The 21,053-nt window shown below is 28.6% G+C and overlaps 2 protein-coding genes across 2 annotated transcripts; both read left to right on the top strand.

The window, feature by feature from the left end:
* Nucleotides 1-18: 18 nt before the first annotated feature.
* Nucleotides 19-4,456, top strand: LOC113557802. Its single transcript, XM_026963351.1, has 3 exons — nt 19-198; nt 3,331-3,528; nt 4,089-4,456. The coding sequence occupies exons 1-3, from the start codon at nt 19-21 to the stop codon at nt 4,224-4,226; spliced, it is 516 nt and encodes a 171-aa protein (XP_026819152.1). The 3' UTR covers nt 4,227-4,456.
* LOC113556542 lies at nt 1,771-20,043 on the top strand. The gene is made up of 19 exons (XM_026961558.1): nt 1,771-2,108; nt 7,350-7,439; nt 8,518-8,895; nt 8,994-9,148; nt 9,229-9,396; nt 9,618-9,790; nt 9,873-10,109; nt 10,237-10,314; nt 10,424-10,589; nt 10,656-10,741; nt 10,806-10,913; nt 11,014-11,139; nt 11,217-11,423; nt 11,751-11,859; nt 11,995-12,180; nt 13,382-16,437; nt 17,566-17,756; nt 18,231-18,345; nt 19,407-20,043. The coding sequence occupies exons 2-19, from the start codon at nt 7,366-7,368 to the stop codon at nt 19,632-19,634; spliced, it is 5,841 nt and encodes a 1,946-aa protein (XP_026817359.1). The 5' UTR covers nt 1,771-2,108; nt 7,350-7,365; the 3' UTR covers nt 19,635-20,043.
* Nucleotides 20,044-21,053: the final 1,010 nt, after the last annotated feature.

Raw genomic sequence — 21,053 nt, 5'->3', positions numbered from 1 at the left:
GTTAAACAAATATACAATATGTCATCAAACAATAAATTAGATGATGCAGTTTTAAAATCAAGACTGGCTCGTTTTGGCATAAATAATCCGATTACAAATACAACTAAAAATGTTCTGCTTAAGAAACTCTTTAAATTAGAAATGGATTCTATAGACAAACGTAACGATCAATCGAATACATTTGATCGTGAATCGATAGTAAGTATATTTCAAAAATAAATTTCTATTATGTAAAATAAAATATTATAAATTTCAAAACAAATTATTTAAATATTTTAATTTACTATTATATAAAATGGAATGTATAATATTATGTATGTGTGTGTGTGTGTGAATACGACTTGATAGTTTTAAAGAAGATGATACACGGAAATGAAAATGCATTAAAAAATTGTTGAAATAACTTATTTATGCCACAAGTATTAATATTCTATGTGCAAGGGCTATTATGCACCATTTATGAGATTAAGAGTTGTGGTGAAAATATATATTATGTATTGCGTAATGCGTAAATAGTAAATAATATATATAGACTTTATATTAATAGATATTTCCATTTATACACTCGGCTTAGTCATAGATGGAGGCCACTCTTCACGTTAATTTGTGATTGTACTGTAATATTGTAGTGTATTACTAAAGTACCTATTTGTATTTAATTAATTGACTTATGACTTTGGTTAAAAATGAATGATTAGGCTTTTATAAAAAATGTTATTTTTTACGTACCGTTTTCATCTAGTGACGTACAACTGATGACATATTAGCCATCTAATTATTAAAATGTACCACCGGGTTATTTTTTTATAATTTTTTGGTAAGCTACATAGACATATATTTAATATAATTTATTCATAATATTAATACATTTAACAATTTTCCTAGAATGTAACGTACGGCAACCATGTATACACATTGCGATAACCAGTACCAACTATTACTATCAACCATATAATCTACTTAATAGTTTCCCTTAACTTTAGCGTACGGAAACTAAACATGCGCTGATTTTCTAGTTGCAAGTTGAAGTCCTACATGTTCAAATTTTCAAAGTTAAATCATTTGTTGATTATATAACACTACCGATTTTCATTATAACTTATAGTACATTTTTAATAAATTTAAAAAGATTTTTCTTATACCTAGCCACTTAAGTACTTTATTTTTGAAATGTTGGAAAGTTTGATCACTGTGATCAGAAAGGCGTGACGATTAATTGATTTTCTAGACATTTTTATTTTTTTTAACTAAAAAAACGAAGACGACGTGAACAAGTAGTAGTTGGTAGGCATTTATCGATAGGATTCATCATTAAACCATACTCTAGTTATTTAAATAGTTTTTTTTAGATTTTAGACATTTTTCGAAATGGATACATAGTTTGAATCATACATGACTTACGTGAATCATAGTTATGTTTACCGTATTCAAGATTCGAGTAGGTATCTCTGTTTTTGTATCGCCGGTGGATGTTATGCAATCGATTTCAATGACACAACCCGAACGGGTTTTAGTATTTTACTGGGAAAATGTCTTTATTATTGAATCGATGCGGTTCTATTCTGTGGTCGAATCATAGAACACTGGGCACGTTTTCTCGGGGATACCGAGAGCGGCGAGACCAAACGGTTTACTAAAAATTGTTTTGACGATTAACAAACTTCATATCACGGTCTTATATTATAAGACCGTGCTTCATAATATTAAATTAATAAAACGTCGTATTAGTAAACAGTCAACCGTTTGCTCTCGTCATCGTCTCAAAAATTCGCTTATAGTATGATAACTGATAAGAAATATTTGTTTGGAGGAAGGACAGGATAGGACGTTGTTATCTTTCATGTTTGAACTATTCGAAGTAATCGGATAAATGTTTGAAAATGCGTTCGTGAATTCGTGATAACATAAGAGTTATAAAATTAATTTTTTGATTTTTACTTTTAAGTTTGTTCATTGTTGTTACGTAATCGAATTGCATACAAGTGTATAATAGATGGTTAAAATTCTAATTGTGTACACTTACGGCATACCAGTATTGTATTCATAGTTCCTGTTCGTTTTGCATTACGTTATATTAAATGTAGTATGACAGTATCGCCCTTTTGACAGTAAGTTACTTTGATTTGAAAATTGTAATTGCTTGCTTGTTATTTTAACGTTTTGCCACTCAATACGAATTTCAATGAAATCATGGCATGTTATAATTATGTGTCAGTAATACATCTAACAATATTTCAATTGCAAGTTCATAACGTTTATGAATTGTTTGAATATTTAAATTTAATGGAATCACAAAATAATGTAATAGTGTCCGGTGTAGGCATTTGTATACTTTTTTAATAATCAACTGTGCTTTCTGAGATTATTGACGTATTTGTGCTTTATAGTTCATACATACAACAGAATAATTCTTCTAAGTGCAACATAATATCCTGGTCCCTTGATGGTGATTTACATTTTCATGGAAATTAATATTTTTATTTTTATGTTAACATGTTGATTCAGAGGTGTTTTGATACAAATATGTAGGGTGACTATTTGATAGGTGTAGTATAAAAATTGTATGGCATTATCCCTTTTTTAGGGCAAGTCTTTTTCAAACAATTTTTAATGGGGCTTTTTTTCTATGTTTTGAAGATAGTAAGTGTGTTGATTCCATATAATTATATGTGCATAAAAGTGAAAACCTGTGTACGAAACAAATACAAATAAACAAAGTTTTCGTATAATAAGTGTGATAACTATATATTGTAAATGTAATTTAAAATTGTCAGCAATAAGTATGAGACATATAATATTGGCATATTTCATTGTGTTATAATAAGAAATCTTCAAAACCATCATCCTTTCCAACAAATCTTTCATCGAAGAGGTTACTATTAGCTTCATAATATCTTTAAAAATATAAAAACTATTTGTAATTTTAAAATTTTGAAGGTTTTATTTTTATTTTTAGGGAATTCAAAATTGTTTATAAAGTATATTTTATTTTAAATATGGTCATCCTACCATTTTTTTGGTTTATTATTTTGAACTAATATGTGGTTTGAATACATATGGGATTAAGTGTTAAGTGAACAATTATTACAAATTGTTCAATTTAATTTAGTTTGTAATAAATATGAGTTTTTTGAATTTTTCCACTATAAAACTATAGTGTAATTTATATCGTTGGAAACAGGTGTTCTTCATCAGAAATTTTTGTATATTTTGATAAATGCAAAAAATATAATTAATTTTAATGAACAAAGTTATGTAAGTAACTAAATATTTATTAATTATTACAGTTACTATTATTTATCATTAATCCATTTATATTAATATTGACAGTTAAACAAACATACAATTATGTCATCAAGCAATACATTAGATGATGCGGATTTAAAATCTAGATTGGCTCGCGTTGGTATAAATATTCCAGTTACAAATACAACTAGAAATGTTTTGTATAAGAAACTCTTAAAATTAGAAATGGATTCTCAAAACAAACATAACAATCAATTGAATACATTTGATCGTGATTCGATGGTAAATACATTTCAAAACAAATTACTATTATATAAAATAAAATATTTACAGTGGATTCCGCTTAATATGGGCAAACAGAGCTGGTCCTAAGCTCTGTTTGCCCATATTAAGCGAATGCCCATATTAACCGGTGCTCACATTAGGCGGAATCCACTGCATATATATTATATATTTGATCAGCAGTTCTTAAATTATTTTAATTGTGACCTTAAGATTTAAATATTACCGTAAGGTGATTCAGTCATACTTGCTTACCAATGCTAGTAAAAATAAAAAAATACTATTCTTTTAGAATATAAATGACATTTTTTTTTTTAAATGCCATCGATATGCATTACATTTTGAATTTTGTAAAAATATGCAAGAACTATTAAATATACAGTATAATTAGGTTTAACATAAAATAGCGATAGACCATAAATTGAAAGATAGGTAGTTGAAAGTGTCTTATTAATTACATTTTAATTCATTTAAAATTAATTTTAATATTGGAAATTTAAGAATGTTATTAATCATAACTAATATTCTATTCAATATTATGTAAAATGTATTGTTTTTAGGACACTACAACTAATGACTTGAACGAGTATGAAATCCGTGATGGAATCTCCAAGTATGGATTAAAGCCAGTCCCATTGACCGATTCTACTCGTCCTCTTATAAGCACTATTATTAGAAAAAAAAATGAACATTCTTAAGATACCTTATTTACTAATTCCATAAATTTTAATTTTAAAGCTAAGCATACTGTTATAATAACTTAATAAATATATTAAAATCATATCAAAATATTTTAATTTGTTACTATGAATATAAATTGGAATGTAACATAGTATTAACACGAATATGTATTTGTTTAATAAAATGTTATATTATGTGTACCTACATCTTAAATTTACAGTATTTACTGAAATAAAAAAAAATAAAAATTGAGAATGATATTATTTCCTTAGAATTGTTTAATGTACTATCTATTTATATTTTATTTATTAATTCAAAATGAATTGCAGATATTATTAAATTGTATGGTTGAATCTAGTATTAAAAATATCAGTCTATATTTTTGTTTGATTTATTCATTAGCTAGTAAAAAAACAAATATTTACCTTGTTAATGATCTTTTGTAGTATAACAACAGTGTATTATGAAGTAGTCTTTACATAATCTTTATAAATATTATAATAGTTATAAATGTTATAATATAACCCAGGATTTGGGACGTATAGCATTTGCATATCCATTATAGATGTAGTAAAAAATAGTTGGTTGATATAAAAATAAGTTTTTATAGTACAGAGAATTCAAATACAAAATCGTATTTTGTTTATTTTTGCATATTTTAAAGGTTTTTTATTGTATTAAGTATATTCAATGATTTTTAACAATTTATGGATAATATGATTGTTCAAAATGTATTAATTAAAATATTGAACAATTACTTACAAAAATTTGTTTTAAACAAAGTTATATTATTGTCTATTTGTGCTATCTATCATAAAAATATTGCACATTAACATGATCTATAAATATTCAATAAAAGTAATATAAAACGTTCAAAAACAATGTAGTTATCGGTTGGATAATCCTAATAGAAGAGCTTTTTTGTTTAAAAATGTATGAAAACATCTAATAGTTCAATGGAATTTTAAATGTTAACATTTTATTAACAACTTTTTAGTAAATATACTATACCTAGTATAGTACCTATATTATATATACACAATATATATATATTAGAACATTGAAAAACCAATTTTTAATAAATTTGATTTATAAATTTATAATAGTCATAATACTAAAATACCTAATAATAATAACATTTTTTTTTTCATATCTAATAAATCCTTTTTGTTAATTATTTGTAAGTGCTTTTTTTTTTGTTACACTTGTATATTTAAGTAAATCTTAGTATTTTTTACTTTAAAATATTAACATGATACATATAATAAAAAAAATATTTTAATTATATAATAAATTTAATTTATTTTTCATATTCATACATTTACATTTTTGTATTATTATTGCTGCAAATATTTTTAGATTTTACATGATATTGTAGTCATGATAAAATTATTTTGTTATAATATCATATGTATGTGATATCACATCATAAATAATAAACATACAAATATTTCATAGGTGTATTACATGTATTCCAATAAAGAATTTTAAATATTTAATTTTTTTAATTTTAATATTTCTTTATAATTTTATTATCATTACAATTTTAACAATTTTATTTTACATTATTATTTCTTACTTTAAAATCTGATAATTTATAAAAAAATATTTAGTTCGGTAAATAATTTAATGGTTTTAATTATACATAAGTAATATAGCATATTTTTAAACAGTTTTTTTCCATGTATATTTTGGGGTTTTTCATAGGTAAAAGTGCACATTTAATTATTAATTCATGTTTGGTAAATTTTAAGTGCATAAACATCCAAGCCATATTCATTGTCTTATACTATGCACCTAAAAAATATATGACATTATCTAAGAAATTATATTAATTTGGATATAGCAAGGCTAAATTTAACAAACCGTTATTTATATTACATTCAATTCTGATTTTTGATTGAACTTTAAATAATGTAAGAAAAATAAATTTAAAAATATCAATATTTTTGAATAATTTATAAATTTAATACAGATTTTAAAATTTAAAATTAGAAAATCATAATCCAATGGATGAAAATCTGTTAAAAGTTTCTTTTGAGTAAAAAATGATTATCGGAAACTTTTAATCTCATGAAGTGTGAAAAGTTTTATTTAAAATAATTGTTTTGAAACCACTTTAATAATTCAACAAAATTAATTGATTTATCGAAGCTTATACAAATTTAGTATTACATTCAGACATTTTCTGTCAGTAGGTGGGCATAAATGGATATTAATTATAATTGTTGGGGAAAATGTATTAAATGTTATATTTATATTTATGATATATATTGTTAAATTTGTATTACATTACTTTAAGAAAGTTATTATTGTTGTATACTTAATATTTACACAGCTGTGTAAAAAATATCTTGTGGATGGAAATTTTGCTGTTGCCTTCTACTATTCTCAAAAACACTACTGGGCTGGCATAGATAATATTATATAATCTGTCTATTATTGATATTATATGTAAATACCAAATACAATTTATTTACATAATTTACATTCACATACAAGGGACCACCTTCTCTGTTTTGCTTCTCTATAACTGTTTTTAAAAAGTAAAGGTATTATAATTGTATGCAATATCTTTTTATGCATGATTATAACTGATAAGTTATTTAATTATATCGAATAAACATTTTTAAAATGTTTTATTTTATTAATTCATAAATATTTATCCGTGTGAAAGTTATCTAAGTCAGTGGTTTTCAACCTTTTTGGACTTGCGACTAACGTAAGCTTTGTAACAAAACTGAAATTACTTAATGCTTTGCAGTAGTACTATTAAAACTGAATACAATACAACATTTTTTAAATTGTCTTTTCATTTATTAATTTTCTAAGTTTAATAATTAAAAAAACATTTTTTTATCTTATACAATTTTATGAATTTAATTTTTATTTTAAAAAGAAGACTTATTGGGACCCAACTTTAAAGCTTACGTGACCCACCGGTTGAAGACCACTGATCTAAGTTATACTCTTATAATGGAAAAAAAAAATTTAAATTTGATTATTTTCAACAAGACGATCAAATTTACTGTAAATTCATCAAAAAGTATTTTTTTAGCATTTGATGAATTTTTAATTTAATTTATCTTAATTTTTAAAAACAATAATTATAACTAACAATTTTATAATATTTTTTGCAGGTTACTGATTATTGATATGACTGATACGCATGACCAATTTTTAGTTGAAGATGATGAAATATTAGCTTCTATATTAGAAGAAAGTTTAAGGTAAATTAAAAAAAAAAAAAAATTAATTAGAAATGGCAGATTGAAGAATTAGATAGTTTATCATTGTATTATTTATTTATTAGGTATCTATTTTGTTTTGCAATGTTTTGCATATTTGATTATTATATATATATATCAAGTATATTATATACATAAAGTATATTGTATACTTGAATTGCATGAATGATATTATCAGAGGACTCACTATGCCATGCAGGTAGTAGGTGTCAAATAATTACTTCATAATTGACTAGATTATTGTAATGAATTCATAGATATGTCAAATTTTAATTAAGTAATTTTTTACAAAAAAAAATTCTGAATGGTGTTGGTGTGCCAACTTCTATTTCCAAGAATATTTTATAACTTAATTATAGTATTATAAATATATTTTGCTATTGGTAGGTAGAACCAATTTTTTCCAAAAATATCTTAGTATATTATGTCATTATTGTTATTAATTTAAGTGTATACAGATGTTCCTTGTTAGAATGGTTTTAATAAGATTATGAAATAAATAGTTTAAAATTAATCTAAAATGTTGAAAAATTCATCGTGTATATAAAACAACAATATAATATGTAATAGCATAAAGTGTTAAGCTCTAATTGCTTTGATTGATATTTCTTTGAATTTCAAAAAAATTGTAAATCATTTGACCTTAAAAAACCAAATATTCTATGTTTTTGTATTACTATTTCAAGATTTAGGTATTAAAATTAAAAAACTGATGCATGGTTAACTTAAGAATAATTATTTTAAATGTTTGAGATATTGACTGCTTTGATCAAGATTTAAAATTTTGCTATTAAAACGATATGATCATGACAAAAAAATTCTAGTATAAGTATTTGTAAAAATTTGAAGCATATAAAATTATTTTTTTTTTTAATTACAACAACCAAACAATATCAATTTTTATTAATTTTAATAATATATTTTGAAAGGTACTAGGAAGCTTTTACCTTTAACTTACCAAAATACCATTTATAGACAAAATTTGCTACTATAACACTGATATAAAAATAAATAAACAATTTTGTTTCTTCATTAATATTAACAAATATTTGTCTTATAGACATTATAATGAAGTGGAAGTACCGTTACGGTCTATTACTTTGAAAGAATTATCTTCTACACGACCTACACAGTCTATTGATGTGAACAAAGTACTTCCTACACAAACTATTGTTGAGGATGAAGTACCACAACAGTCTATTGGCAAAAATTCTGTACTTAAATTAAGTAGCGCCGCACCACCAGTAGTAATAGACTTGTGCGAATCACCTAAGAAATGTGCTGTTGTCCAAAGCAGATTATCACATTTTTTTACAAAACCTAAAAGTGTTAAAGTATGCGATGAAAAAATTAATAGTGAATTAGAAAATCAAACTGAAAAATTATCTATAGAAGTAAATTCTTCGCCAGTACAGAATAATGTCAGCATTATTAGTTCGTGAGTAATCAAAAAACATATTATATGCATTTTACTTAATTGTTTTAAATTTATATTGTTATAAATATATTATTATATCTGCTTGATTTATTCTCTAGACCAGCGATTTTCTATAAAGAACCGGATGCAGATGGTTTTCATTTATCTTCCGGTTCACATTATGTGTACCCCTCAAATTTTCCAGTCAGAGAATATCAAATGACAATCATCAAAACAGCTTTATTTCATAATACTCTAGTCAGCTTGCCTACAGGTATTTTTTTGTATAATATATTGGATTATTCAGTGGATTATTAGATTACTGACATTTAATTTTTTCCAATATCATTATAGGCATGGGGAAAACATTCATAGCTGCTGTGGTCATGTACAACTTCTACCGATGGTATCCAATGGGTAAAATAATATTTATGGCGCCGACAAGACCATTAGTCGCCCAACAAATTGAAGCATGTCACTCGATAATGGGTATTCCTAGGGACATGACATTTGAAATGACTGGTAAGCTGTGATCAATTCAGAGTATTTTATTATTAACTTTTAAATTGCAATGATTCATTTTTATGTGATCAAAACATTTTTAAGAATTTCTAGAGATAATTTATTTTAGTTATTTGTAATATTATTCTCATAATTCAAAACTTATTTCATGCATTTACCGATTTATATTAATTTTTTTATAAAAATAATAAAATATTTAATAATGTTTAATTAAATTCTAGGCAATATCCCACCCGAACAAAGATATTTAGCTTGGAATAAATACAGAGTATTTTTTCTTACACCTCAAGTTCTAGCTAATGATTTAAGTCTTAATAAGTGTCCATCAGATACATTCAGATGTATTATTGTTGACGAAGCACATCGAGCTACCAAAGATTATGCTTATGTTCAGGTTATTATACCATATAAGTTATAAATAAATAATTATACAATTTTGAAAATTATTAACTTGACTATTGTTTTGTATTCTGCAGGTTTTAAAGCATTTAGCCGAAGAAAACCGAGTAATTAGAATTGTTGGATTATCAGCTACTCCTGGAACTAATATAGATGCAGTCACTGAGGTGATTCAAAATTTAAACATATCAAGATTAGAGTTCAGAACTGACGAATCTCCTGATGTAGCAAAATATACAAATAAAAAGGATGTTGAATGCATACCAGTGAAACTTACAAATACTATTTTGGAGATACGCAACCAGTTTTTAAAGGTTAGTGTTGTCTATCCTCTTATTATAATATTACTCTTTACTCATAAAAATATGTTAGTGTTAGCCTGTTATTTTGTTTTTTATAAAACCGCCATTATTAAAATTGTTTTTATGAAACTTATTTCAGGTTTATGATAAACACTTAAGACGTTTAAAACAGTATCATGCCCTCAATGGGAATGTTGCTAATCTAACAAAATTTCAAGTGAGTATAGTGTTATTGATATTATTGGAATACCAAAATTAAAAGATGTTTAATATTTTAGGTTGTATTTTCAATAATTTTTAGTTTATGTAAGTTTTATTTTTTTCAGATACTTGGTGCCAAACAAAAATTTTTAACCAGTAATATTGCTCGTGATATGCCAAAATCTCTTGTTGGATGTTTAATAAATGATTTTACTATTTGCATGTCACTGGCATATGCTTTAGAGTTGTTGACTATTTATGGTGTCAAAGTATTTTATTTACAATCGTTAGGTAACTAAAGCATTACATGGTACATAATATGTTATAATCATATGTTTGGTTTTGTTTTTTATTTAGAAATCAAGGAAAATCATAAATGTTTATCAAACGATGCGGATTTTCAAAATCTTTTGCATAGTATTAACAACGAATTGAATTCTCAGGTAATTAATTTATAATAATTCATTTTTATTTCTTTGATTGTTTTCCAATTTTCAATTTTTATAGGACTTGACTTGGAGTCACCCCAAACTATTAGAGTTGAAAAAAATTGTTCAAAACTATTTTGGCAACACAAATGTAGAAGCAAGTAGTAAGATAATAATATTCTGCCAGGTATAGTATTTAAATTTTAAATTTATTTTACAGTAGCCATTTTATGTAATAATATTATTGTGTTGCTCATTAAAATACTTTTTAATCATTATGTTTATAGTATCGGTTGGTTGTAGTAGAAGTGTTTGAACTTTTAAAAACATTTGGTTCATCTGTGAAACCAGTCATGTTTGTTGGGCAATCTCTTAAGGAAAAAGGGGGTCTACCACAAAAAAAACAATTGGAGGTAAATAAGAATAAAATATTATGTTACTAATTATAGTCATTGTATAATATGTAACTTATTCAAATTTTTTGGAATAGGTGATGAGCCGATTTAAAAGTGGAGATTTCAATGTATTAATTGCTACAAGTGTAGCTGAAGAAGGTCTAGATATTGGGGAAGTCGATCTGATTATTTGTTTGGAGGCTAATAAATCTCCAATTAAATTTGTACAAAGACTTGGCCGTACTGGACGTAAAAGATCAGGCAAATGTATTACTTTACTGACTGAAGGAAAAGAACAAATTGTAAATATTTTTGTACAATATTATGTTCATCAATACATTTATGTATCTATCAATAAAATTATGTCATCAATTTGCCTTGTGTATGGTAAAGCATATAAAATCAAATTGGTAGATCTTGGAAATCAATAGTATTTTATCTTTAGCTTTATATACAGCTAATAGCATTTGGTAAAAAATATAGAAAATACTTTTGCATAAATTTAAAATAATAATTTTATTGATTATTATTATAACAAGTAAAACCACCTCCATAACTTATACAATTAAACTGTACTGAAGAATAATTTAAATAATTTTTAAATAAATATATTTTATTTTTATGTTTAGAAATACAATTCTAGTGTTTCTTCTAGCAAAACACTCGTAACCAAAATGTTGAAAAGTAAAGTAATACTTTCAAAGTTGGCTCCTGCAGGACCGAGATTGGTGCCAAAACGTGAGTGTCTTGTATTTTAAATAATAAATATATGCAAAATGTATTAACATGAATAATGTTAATCGTTTGTAATTAATTACCAACACTCTTTGGCATATTGAACTAAAAAATTAAAAAAATTTTTATGTTAATTAGATATCCATCCAAAATGTTTAATGATTCACGTAAAAAAACCAGAAGAGTTGTTTCCAGAAAAGAAAAAACTTAAAGGCAAGAAAAAAGGAGTTGAAAATATTATGCGATATGTAGAACCTAATGATGGTCAAAATGAAATAGACGAAGACGGAGAAGACGGACTCAATATTTTTCAAAATAACATAGGTATAATTTTTGTAGAGTATAATATTATTCATCAGTTTTTTTTTTAAATTACAATTATTTTTTGAATTTAATGATTATAAGTAATATAATAATTTTGGGATTATTTTATAATAGTTTACTTACACAAATAGTATGATGATAATTATAGTAGCTACTACTATTTCGTTTCAACATCTTGTTTCATTAAAATAATTGTTAAAAATTTATATTATATAATTATCTAGGCATAACATCTCTTCTTTCTGGGAGTCAAAAATACAATGAACTAAGGTGGAATGTAAGTGAGGATTCTTTTGGGATCATATTATATTTTATCTGGGTGTCACTGTTTGGCAATGATCTATTTTGTAAATAATTGTAAAAACAATAATATTTTTATCTATACACATTTTTTTTTTTTATTAAGATATTTGACTTGTTTTTCTCCACTTTTTGTTGTGAGTTAGACACTTGTTTAATAACTGGCTAAACTTAAATTCGTTTTCCCAAAATAGTTATTGATGTATTGATACATTATACATAATATAATGTAGCAAATCCTGGGTATTGTAATGTTATTTAATTTTGATAGTATTGAACTGCAGGTTTATTTTCTAACAAATAATTTGTATTTCTTTTAATTTGGTTTTATGTTGATATAAAGTATTTAGTGATGTAGTAATTAGTAATATTGTATAGTTTGGTGCGTTGTTAAACTTTGATGTAACATTTGTTTACCGTCTATTAGCTATGATCCATGATTAGTTGATGTCCATATTCAGATTATATATGTATATTGTCTAAAGTGAATTTTTGATCATGAACTTATCATTTCAAAATCTACTACCCCGCTCTGTTAGTCTAAACTTTAAATACTTATAAAGTTATAACCATAAATTATTCATCTGAATTTTAGTATTTATGTAATCAATTTCTCCAAAAAATATTCTGTATCAGAATATGGAATTTAAAATGTATGCTCTCATTAAAACAAGGAAAAACTAAAAAATTATAACGACAAATATTGTTTATTTTATTTTAACTAGAAATTATAAAAGAAAAATATTTTATAAAACGTTAATTGATTTAGAAATAATGATCGATTCGTGATAAAAAAAATCACGTGGTGTATGTGCTAATATTTTTTGTAGCAAACTAAGTCATCGAAAAAAAATATGTATAGGTGTATATTATACATATACAAATTGAAAATATGTTTCAGATAAACCAAAAAGAAGATCTAAAAAACGAAAAACTGTCGAATTAGATGCAATTGAAAATGACTGTAGGGAAGTAAGATCGCCCGAAGAAAAAAATACAAACTTAGATTGCGAATACAATTTTAATGATTATAATGAATATAACGCACCCAATATTAACGCGCACGGTGTAGCCGATAGGACTGTAGACCGCTTCGTTGATGAGGAAAAATTGTTTAACGAATGGATGCAGTCGTGTGTTCAGACCAATAAAATAGTGATGAACAGTCCGTTTTTGGAACTGTTAAATTTGTTTACTGACCATGGACAATGTGATACTGAACTTTTCAACAATGAATCGACGAATGACTTGTTTATGGAGCATACCGACTTAGTCCAAAGGTCGATTGGTCCATCGGTAAGTGAAGAGCGCACGATCCGCGTAAACGATCAGTCAATGAGAAACGTCGATCGTTCGTTCCGATCGAGCGATAATCTACGACTAGGAGGTTCACAGGTGGCCAGCACATCCACAGCACGTGATATCAACTACTACACGGAAAATACAGAACTTGAAGACATATTTGACGGACATACTGACCAGTCTACTGTTATGCGAACGTCCGAAATTTGTAGTAGTAGCCACAAGACAGAAATCGATAAAAAGAACTGCTTGGGTAAACTCGATTTCAACGATCTGTACAAAAGTCAACGGGCTAACAGGGATTTCAATGATTTCATGGCGAGGAATACGGATTTCTCTGTAAAGCCGCTTACTATAGATGATGACGATAGTGATCATTCAGTGGAACTTGTACACTGCGTAGGCGACGATAACTCTTCAGCGGATATCGCGACAAGAACCGTCCCATCAAGCGACGACGAAGATGGAGACGACGATGTCATGGGAAATCTTGATTTCGAAGAATTATTCAAGAGCCAAAGAGCTGACAGGTTCATCGAAAAGTACAGCGAAGAAATCGCCGCTGAAAGACCAAAGGTCAATCATTCGGCAGTCGTGCGTAGTGATGGTGGCAAAAAAGTTGAGATGGGTCATAAGGATGAAATAGATTACAGTGCATTGTTCAATAGCCAAAGATCCAACGGGTACATCGAAGACTTCATGATTAGGGAAACGGAATCCCGTGTTTGTCAGTCAAATGTAGGTGATCGCGTTGTACGTCATTTAAACGATGACCATTCAATAGTGGATATTGAAACAAAAACCTTCGTATGTGACGATGACCAAGATGAAGACGACGAAATCTTGGGGAATATTGATTTCGAAAAATTGTACAAGAGTAGTCAGAGATCCGACATCTGTACGAAAAAAGAAATCGCTTCCAAACAACAGAACGTCGATCGACCGATCGCTAACGGTGACCGGAGAAGTCCCATCGTGTGTGGAGGCGCATTAAAGGTCGGGATATCTAGTAATCAGTCGATCGGAAAGATAGACTACAGTGTATTGTTCAAAAGCCAAAGATCTAACGGTTACATCGAAGACTATATGATTAGGAACACCGGAGCTCAAGTCCCGAGTGCTGTCGATCGCGATGTAATTTACGTCGACGACAACGACGACGATCAGGATGAAGACGATAAAGTGATGGGGAATCTTGATTTTGAAAAACTTTTCAAGAGTCAGAGGGCCCCCATGGTTACGGACAGAAGTGATAGAATATCTGCAAAACGATCGTACGTCGAAAACGCTGGGCGGAAGAGTCCAATCGCGTGTGATGACGGGCAAAAGGCGAAAACAGTCGAACGTCCGGGCAAAGTCGACTACAGCGCACTATTCAAGAGCCAACGGGCCGACGGGTATATCGAAGACTATGCTGAAAAGACTGTAGCAAAAACAGCCTGTGGAAAGGTCGGTGTGGCGGACCGTTTGCCGGACTCGGATGTCCTGCAGGTCGTCAGCCTCATTGACGACGATGACGACGTTATTTCCATAAAAAGTTCTCCAGAATTTTTCAGTTGCAGACCGCCAAAGAAGGTCGTTCAGACGAAACTGACGGGTCACGTTCGGGCCGATTGCGATGTCGAAATCTTCGACTTGTCGTCGCCGCCACCGAGCTCGTTGCGTACCGCGACCGCATCCTCCGTCTGTCGACCAATTTCAGAAGATAGATTTCCTACTGGTGGTGTGACGTCGGGTCCTGTCGGTGGCAATGGTCTGCTTCAATTGCTCGACGACGACGAGGATGACATGGATTTTATGTTCATCGATTACAACAACGAAGTCGATGCTGCTGCAGAAGTTTTCACGCAGAAACATCGGGACGACGGTGAGACGAAGACGGCGGCCCGACTACCGTTACCGTCCGTCGTTCCGACAGTAAAACCAGCGCTCGAAGACGACGTGAAAAAGCGTGTCGGTCACTCTACACAATCGTACGAAAACAGCATGATGCCGTTCAACATAATGAAGGCTGCACGTCTTGTTGATTTACTTAAGCCGGGCTTGAGCATGAAGAGGAGTACAACGACGGCGGCATCGAAACGACTGGTCGACCACGGGTCAACGTCTACAGCGTTAAAGCGGCAGGTCGACACCGGATCGACGTCTACAGCGTTAAAGCGGCAGTTCGACACCGGATTGACGTCTACAGCGTTAAAGCGGCAGGTCGACAACGGGTCAACGACGCCTGTATTCAAACGAAAGGTCGACAATGGACCGACGACGCCTGTACCCAAACGACAGGTGGACATCGGACAGACGTCGACGGCGTTCAAGCGACAAGTCGACCACGGGTCGATGACAGCGTTGGCGTTAAAAAGAAAATTCGATAACGACCGAAGTCCAGCCGACGACATGTCGCCTATACATGTCCCAAACGGGCCGCGGCGGCGTCCTCAGTTCTCGCAGTCTACTCCCAAAGTTCCCGTGCACCCCAAACAACGTGGACGAGAAACCGCCACGGCTACGACCACAGTCACTACCGCCGCCGATACGGTCAATTCTCTGTTGACGTCTAGCAGTGATTCTGATGCTTTCATCGGCCGCGGCCGCAACGAAAAAACGACCAGTCCACGACGCCGAGTCAAGAAAAAACGACGACCAAAACCGAAAAAGGTCAGTATCTGTGTTACACATACTACTATAAGTAATAAAATTATTGTCCGACTCGCTTCACTATCCGCATTCGCTAATTTGATATTGATAATAATATATTCGCAGCTTGCTAACACACATTTTTAGTAAAAGTTACTTGAGAGGACACCACGCACGTACGCGTTGTCTCTATCTTAAAAACGTATAACATGGCGTATTTGCATTTAGTTGAAATTAGTTTAGTTAGTTTAAATTGACTTATGATCAAAGATTTTTACGATATCTTAGTTTTTAAGCGAGGAGTATTGAATATTTCCAAATATTAAAATGTAATTATCATTTTTATTTTGTTCATCAGTAAAATAGTATAGTAGCAGGAATGTCGCTTTAATTCAAACTAAACTATAGCGATTTTTTCATTTTTTTTACCGATTTATGTTGATAAAATATTTGTTTGAAAATTTGGAAATAAAATACAAGATTTCACATAGTTTGTTCTTTAAAACATTTTAATATACCTTAAATATAATATATTATCCTTAGAAAAAAATAAGAAGTATATGAGAGATTATAGAGATTTGTTTAACCACGAGTTATTATCCAAAAGTCGATGAAATGGTTTATATTTTTTAGACAGTCCTTAGGATAATGTTTAAATATTATTTTTAGTCCGTAAACGGTTTTATCGATTTTTAAAATTAATAGTTTATTATTTTAACTTGGCGGTTAACTTAAAAAAATATTTATTAAATATAGATTCTATATATATATATAAATAGAAATTGCCTAATGCTTATCAACTGAACCAAATAGTTTAGGGTTGTATTAATAGTAATAACAATATTTACATTAATGTGTGAAATTTGTAATTATTAATTAATGATTACGCTTATATGACGGTCACAACATTAACTAATAGGTTGTATATAACAATGTATAAAAAATTTAGGAATTCAAGCTGACATTTTTACTGTACTTTTTATATTCAACATTTTTTTAATAAAAAAATTATTTTTAACTAAAATCATTTTAATTAAAATAAATTATTTTTGCTCTAATTCAATTTTTTCAGCTGAATCGTTGAATTTGGTTAATATTTGTATAATATCGTGTTATTGATTATTTATGTGTTTATTTAATTTGATGTAGAAACTCTTGTTCATCGACGACGAAGCTGATGTCAGCAATTGCTACGGCGACGGAAACACCCTCAGCACGACTAGCTCTGAAAACGACGACGACGATGATAAACAAAATGAATTTGATTCCAGTTTCATCGATGATGACCACGAAAAGTCCGATCAGAAGAGCATGACTAAACAGTATTTACAATCGGTCAAGTATGTTTTCTTTCGCAGGTTCTAATATTTCATATTATTTTAATTCGTTATTGGTGTACATGCAAATAAAAATAAAATTTAATGTAATTATTTATGGGGTTGTAAAATCTAGGCCACTTAGACCACTTTCTACGGGTGTAGACCATTTGGGAAAATCGACCCAAAATATGGTCTGTTTTTTTCAATACTTTTCAAAATAATCAGAATAAATTAAAAAATCGGTTTTGTTTTATGTTGTAATTAAAAAATGATTAATTATCAATACTTGAAATTTTTTTTAATATCTTTTTTATGTATAAAGAACAATCATTTTTATGGACGTAGTTCCGCCCTCTAAATTTGCGCTAGTGGTATTCGGGTTGAATCTTATACATTTCACAACTGCATCGAATAATTTACAGTCGAATTACATGCGAAATTCACTTTGCAGGAAATAATAACTGTTGTATAATTAATTTAGAAATTTTTGTTTAGGAGTCAGGCTAATGTTCGAGGAGTTTTCAAGATACCTCAGCTGATGGGACATCATTACAACATCGACGTTTACTCTCAGATGGACGACCGGAATGTGGATAATAACTACGAAGAGGTAATCGCTTAGATTTAGAAGGTTGATTGTTTACGCATATGATTTTATACAAATATAAAATAATCATAGCAAAATTCTGATCAGTTAAAACTATTTGGTTTTATTTGTGTAAAAAGATTTATTTTTTAGTAACAAAAATTGGGTTTGATTTATTTCGCTATAAATCAAAACATTAATATAATAATCTTTGAAATGTTCACTAATATTATTAATTTTAATATCATATTATTGTATTATTTATACATCGTAGACGAAATTCGATCACTTTTTGAGGGTAAAACCATGTAGTGAATACTTTTCAGTTAACTTCGTGGCGCCTTTTCACATGATTTGTGACTATTATACGCCACAGTCGTGTGTATATATATATAATAATAGTATCGTTGAGTATAAATTAAAGTTCCATAAAAATTGATGAATTTAATGGGCTACTAAATGTAAAATGATTTATCATTATAATATTATTAAAAAAACATTATAATCAACAACGTTTTACATAGGTATTTCTTTTTACAATTTGCGCACTCAAAATAGAAAAAAAATCGATTAGCATAAATAATATTAATTAAATAAATTCCAAATTATTATTTAAATGGAATTTATTGAATTAAATTTATTGCAGGAAGAGCCTAATATGTCATTAATAGTTTCATCTGTATTTATAAGTTTATCATGTCGTTAGTTTAAAATGTCTGTTTAAAAAGCTTGAAATGTCCTATTCAACAACTATATAAATGATTTAATTATACATTTTATCATTTGGCTATTGGCCTCAATATTGAAAAATATCCAAGGATTGGGAGCCGAGTGGGCCAGACCGACACCGAAAGCAATAGCTCTCTAAATCGATTTATTAAAATATCGTACGTTAAACTATACCATATAATAGTAGTTTAGGCGACCTGGCATAAGTGAAAGAAACAATTAAACTTGGATGGATGGATTGATGATAATATAATATAATAATAATTATTCAGTAATAATATAAATATATTGATATAATGGTTAGTTTTTACTTCTTTATCGCGTCATATTCAATGTTCGTTATTGTCAATCGACAGGATTCGTTTTGCGTAGAAGACGCATCAGATTTAAACAATACGTCGTCGACGACCAACACTAGCGCGCATCGGACGTCAGACGAACGGCCGTCCAAGCCGCCGCCGTCACGGAAACGAAAACGCATACTAATGTCGCCGCAGAGTACGGACAGCAGCGACAGTTCCGAAGAGCTGCTGCAGTTCCGCCGGAAGCGCGGCAAGGCGAAAACTTCGTTGGACTTCAGTTGACCGCGGTCGGGCTATGGATTTTGGTCCGGTTCGATCCGCCAATCTTTTTATATCTGTTAAATTTTTTTCGCGTACACTTATTTTCATCGGTAGCGTTTTTTTATTGTACCATCCGCTGCATCCCCTTACAGATACGATACACTTGTCCGCGATATCGTAATATTGTACACTTACGAGTCGTGGGCATGACTGACCGCGTATCGCTATCGGTTAGTTATTTTTCTAATTTTTGTTTTATTAATTTAACTGCACATTCCTATATTATACTTATACACCACCATTATACCTATATAAAAATGTTTATTTGTTTTTTTTTTTTTATATACATAATTATTAAATATTTATATGTGATAACCAACAGAATATTGAAAAACGGATATTTACGTGTGATGTTTTGATCAGAGTTTTAATGTGATAATAAAAATGAACATTAAAAGTGACTATCAGTTTTTTAGATTTATAACGAAGCGAGTACCTTATTATGTATGTTGGTGTGTACTGTACAACGATGATACGAGTCTTATGTTTGGGATACGTTTTGAAGCAGACTGATTTGTTATTTGCTTCAATCGACATTCGTTAGACAATAATAAATGTCTTAAAATTTTGTATTCAAGATACACGTGATTTGCAATTCTAGTGACAATTGACCAACGAATAAACAATTTTATAAATCAAAAGAAAAAAAATATTATCAATTTATAGTTTCAATAATTGTCAAAGTATTAGAGCTTATTAAAATGACATAGAGTGGATACCATTCTTCAAAATTCAAAAGCCTTAAATTATGTTGGAGACTTGGCAAACATATTTTTTTTTTAAATACAATTTGATGTGTTTTTATTTACTATGTAAAACCTAAAATTTTACCAACTCAATCTCTCAGAAAAGAATTTCACTTCATCACCTATACGTGTACTCAAAACACATATTTTTTTTTCAAATAATAATCATTATTTTTTCTGCAAATTATTAAGTAGATAATACAATTTCGTTGTATCTAAATTGAAATTTAAATAAGTAGTTTTTGAGTTATTAAATGTTGTGTTCTAATGATAATAATATACTGGAAGATATGGGTACTATAATAATTTGGAAATTAAAATAATTAATAATTAATATTTATCTATTAACATTTTATAATTTGTAAAAGTTTAAAAGTAAATAATAATTAACAAAACAAATAAATAATGAAATAATAAATACTAGATTAAATATAACATCTATTTTATAATTTTGTAAAACTATTTTTAAGAACTATATTATATTTAGTATACGTGTTATACATTTGTATAATTCAGAATTTACTCATTCGAATTTTAATTTAGATACATTAATATTTTCTAGGAGAAACTATTTGTTTTATAATTTATAATAAAATAGAATGATTTTAATTTGAAAAAAAAAAGATTTTTAAGA

This window comes from Rhopalosiphum maidis, chromosome 3 (genome assembly GCF_003676215.2).
Source record: "Rhopalosiphum maidis isolate BTI-1 chromosome 3, ASM367621v3, whole genome shotgun sequence".
In the NCBI taxonomy this organism is placed as follows: domain Eukaryota; kingdom Metazoa; phylum Arthropoda; class Insecta; order Hemiptera; family Aphididae; genus Rhopalosiphum; species Rhopalosiphum maidis.
Note: the sequence above shows the minus strand (reverse complement) of the source record. Positions and strands in the feature narration are given on the sequence as shown.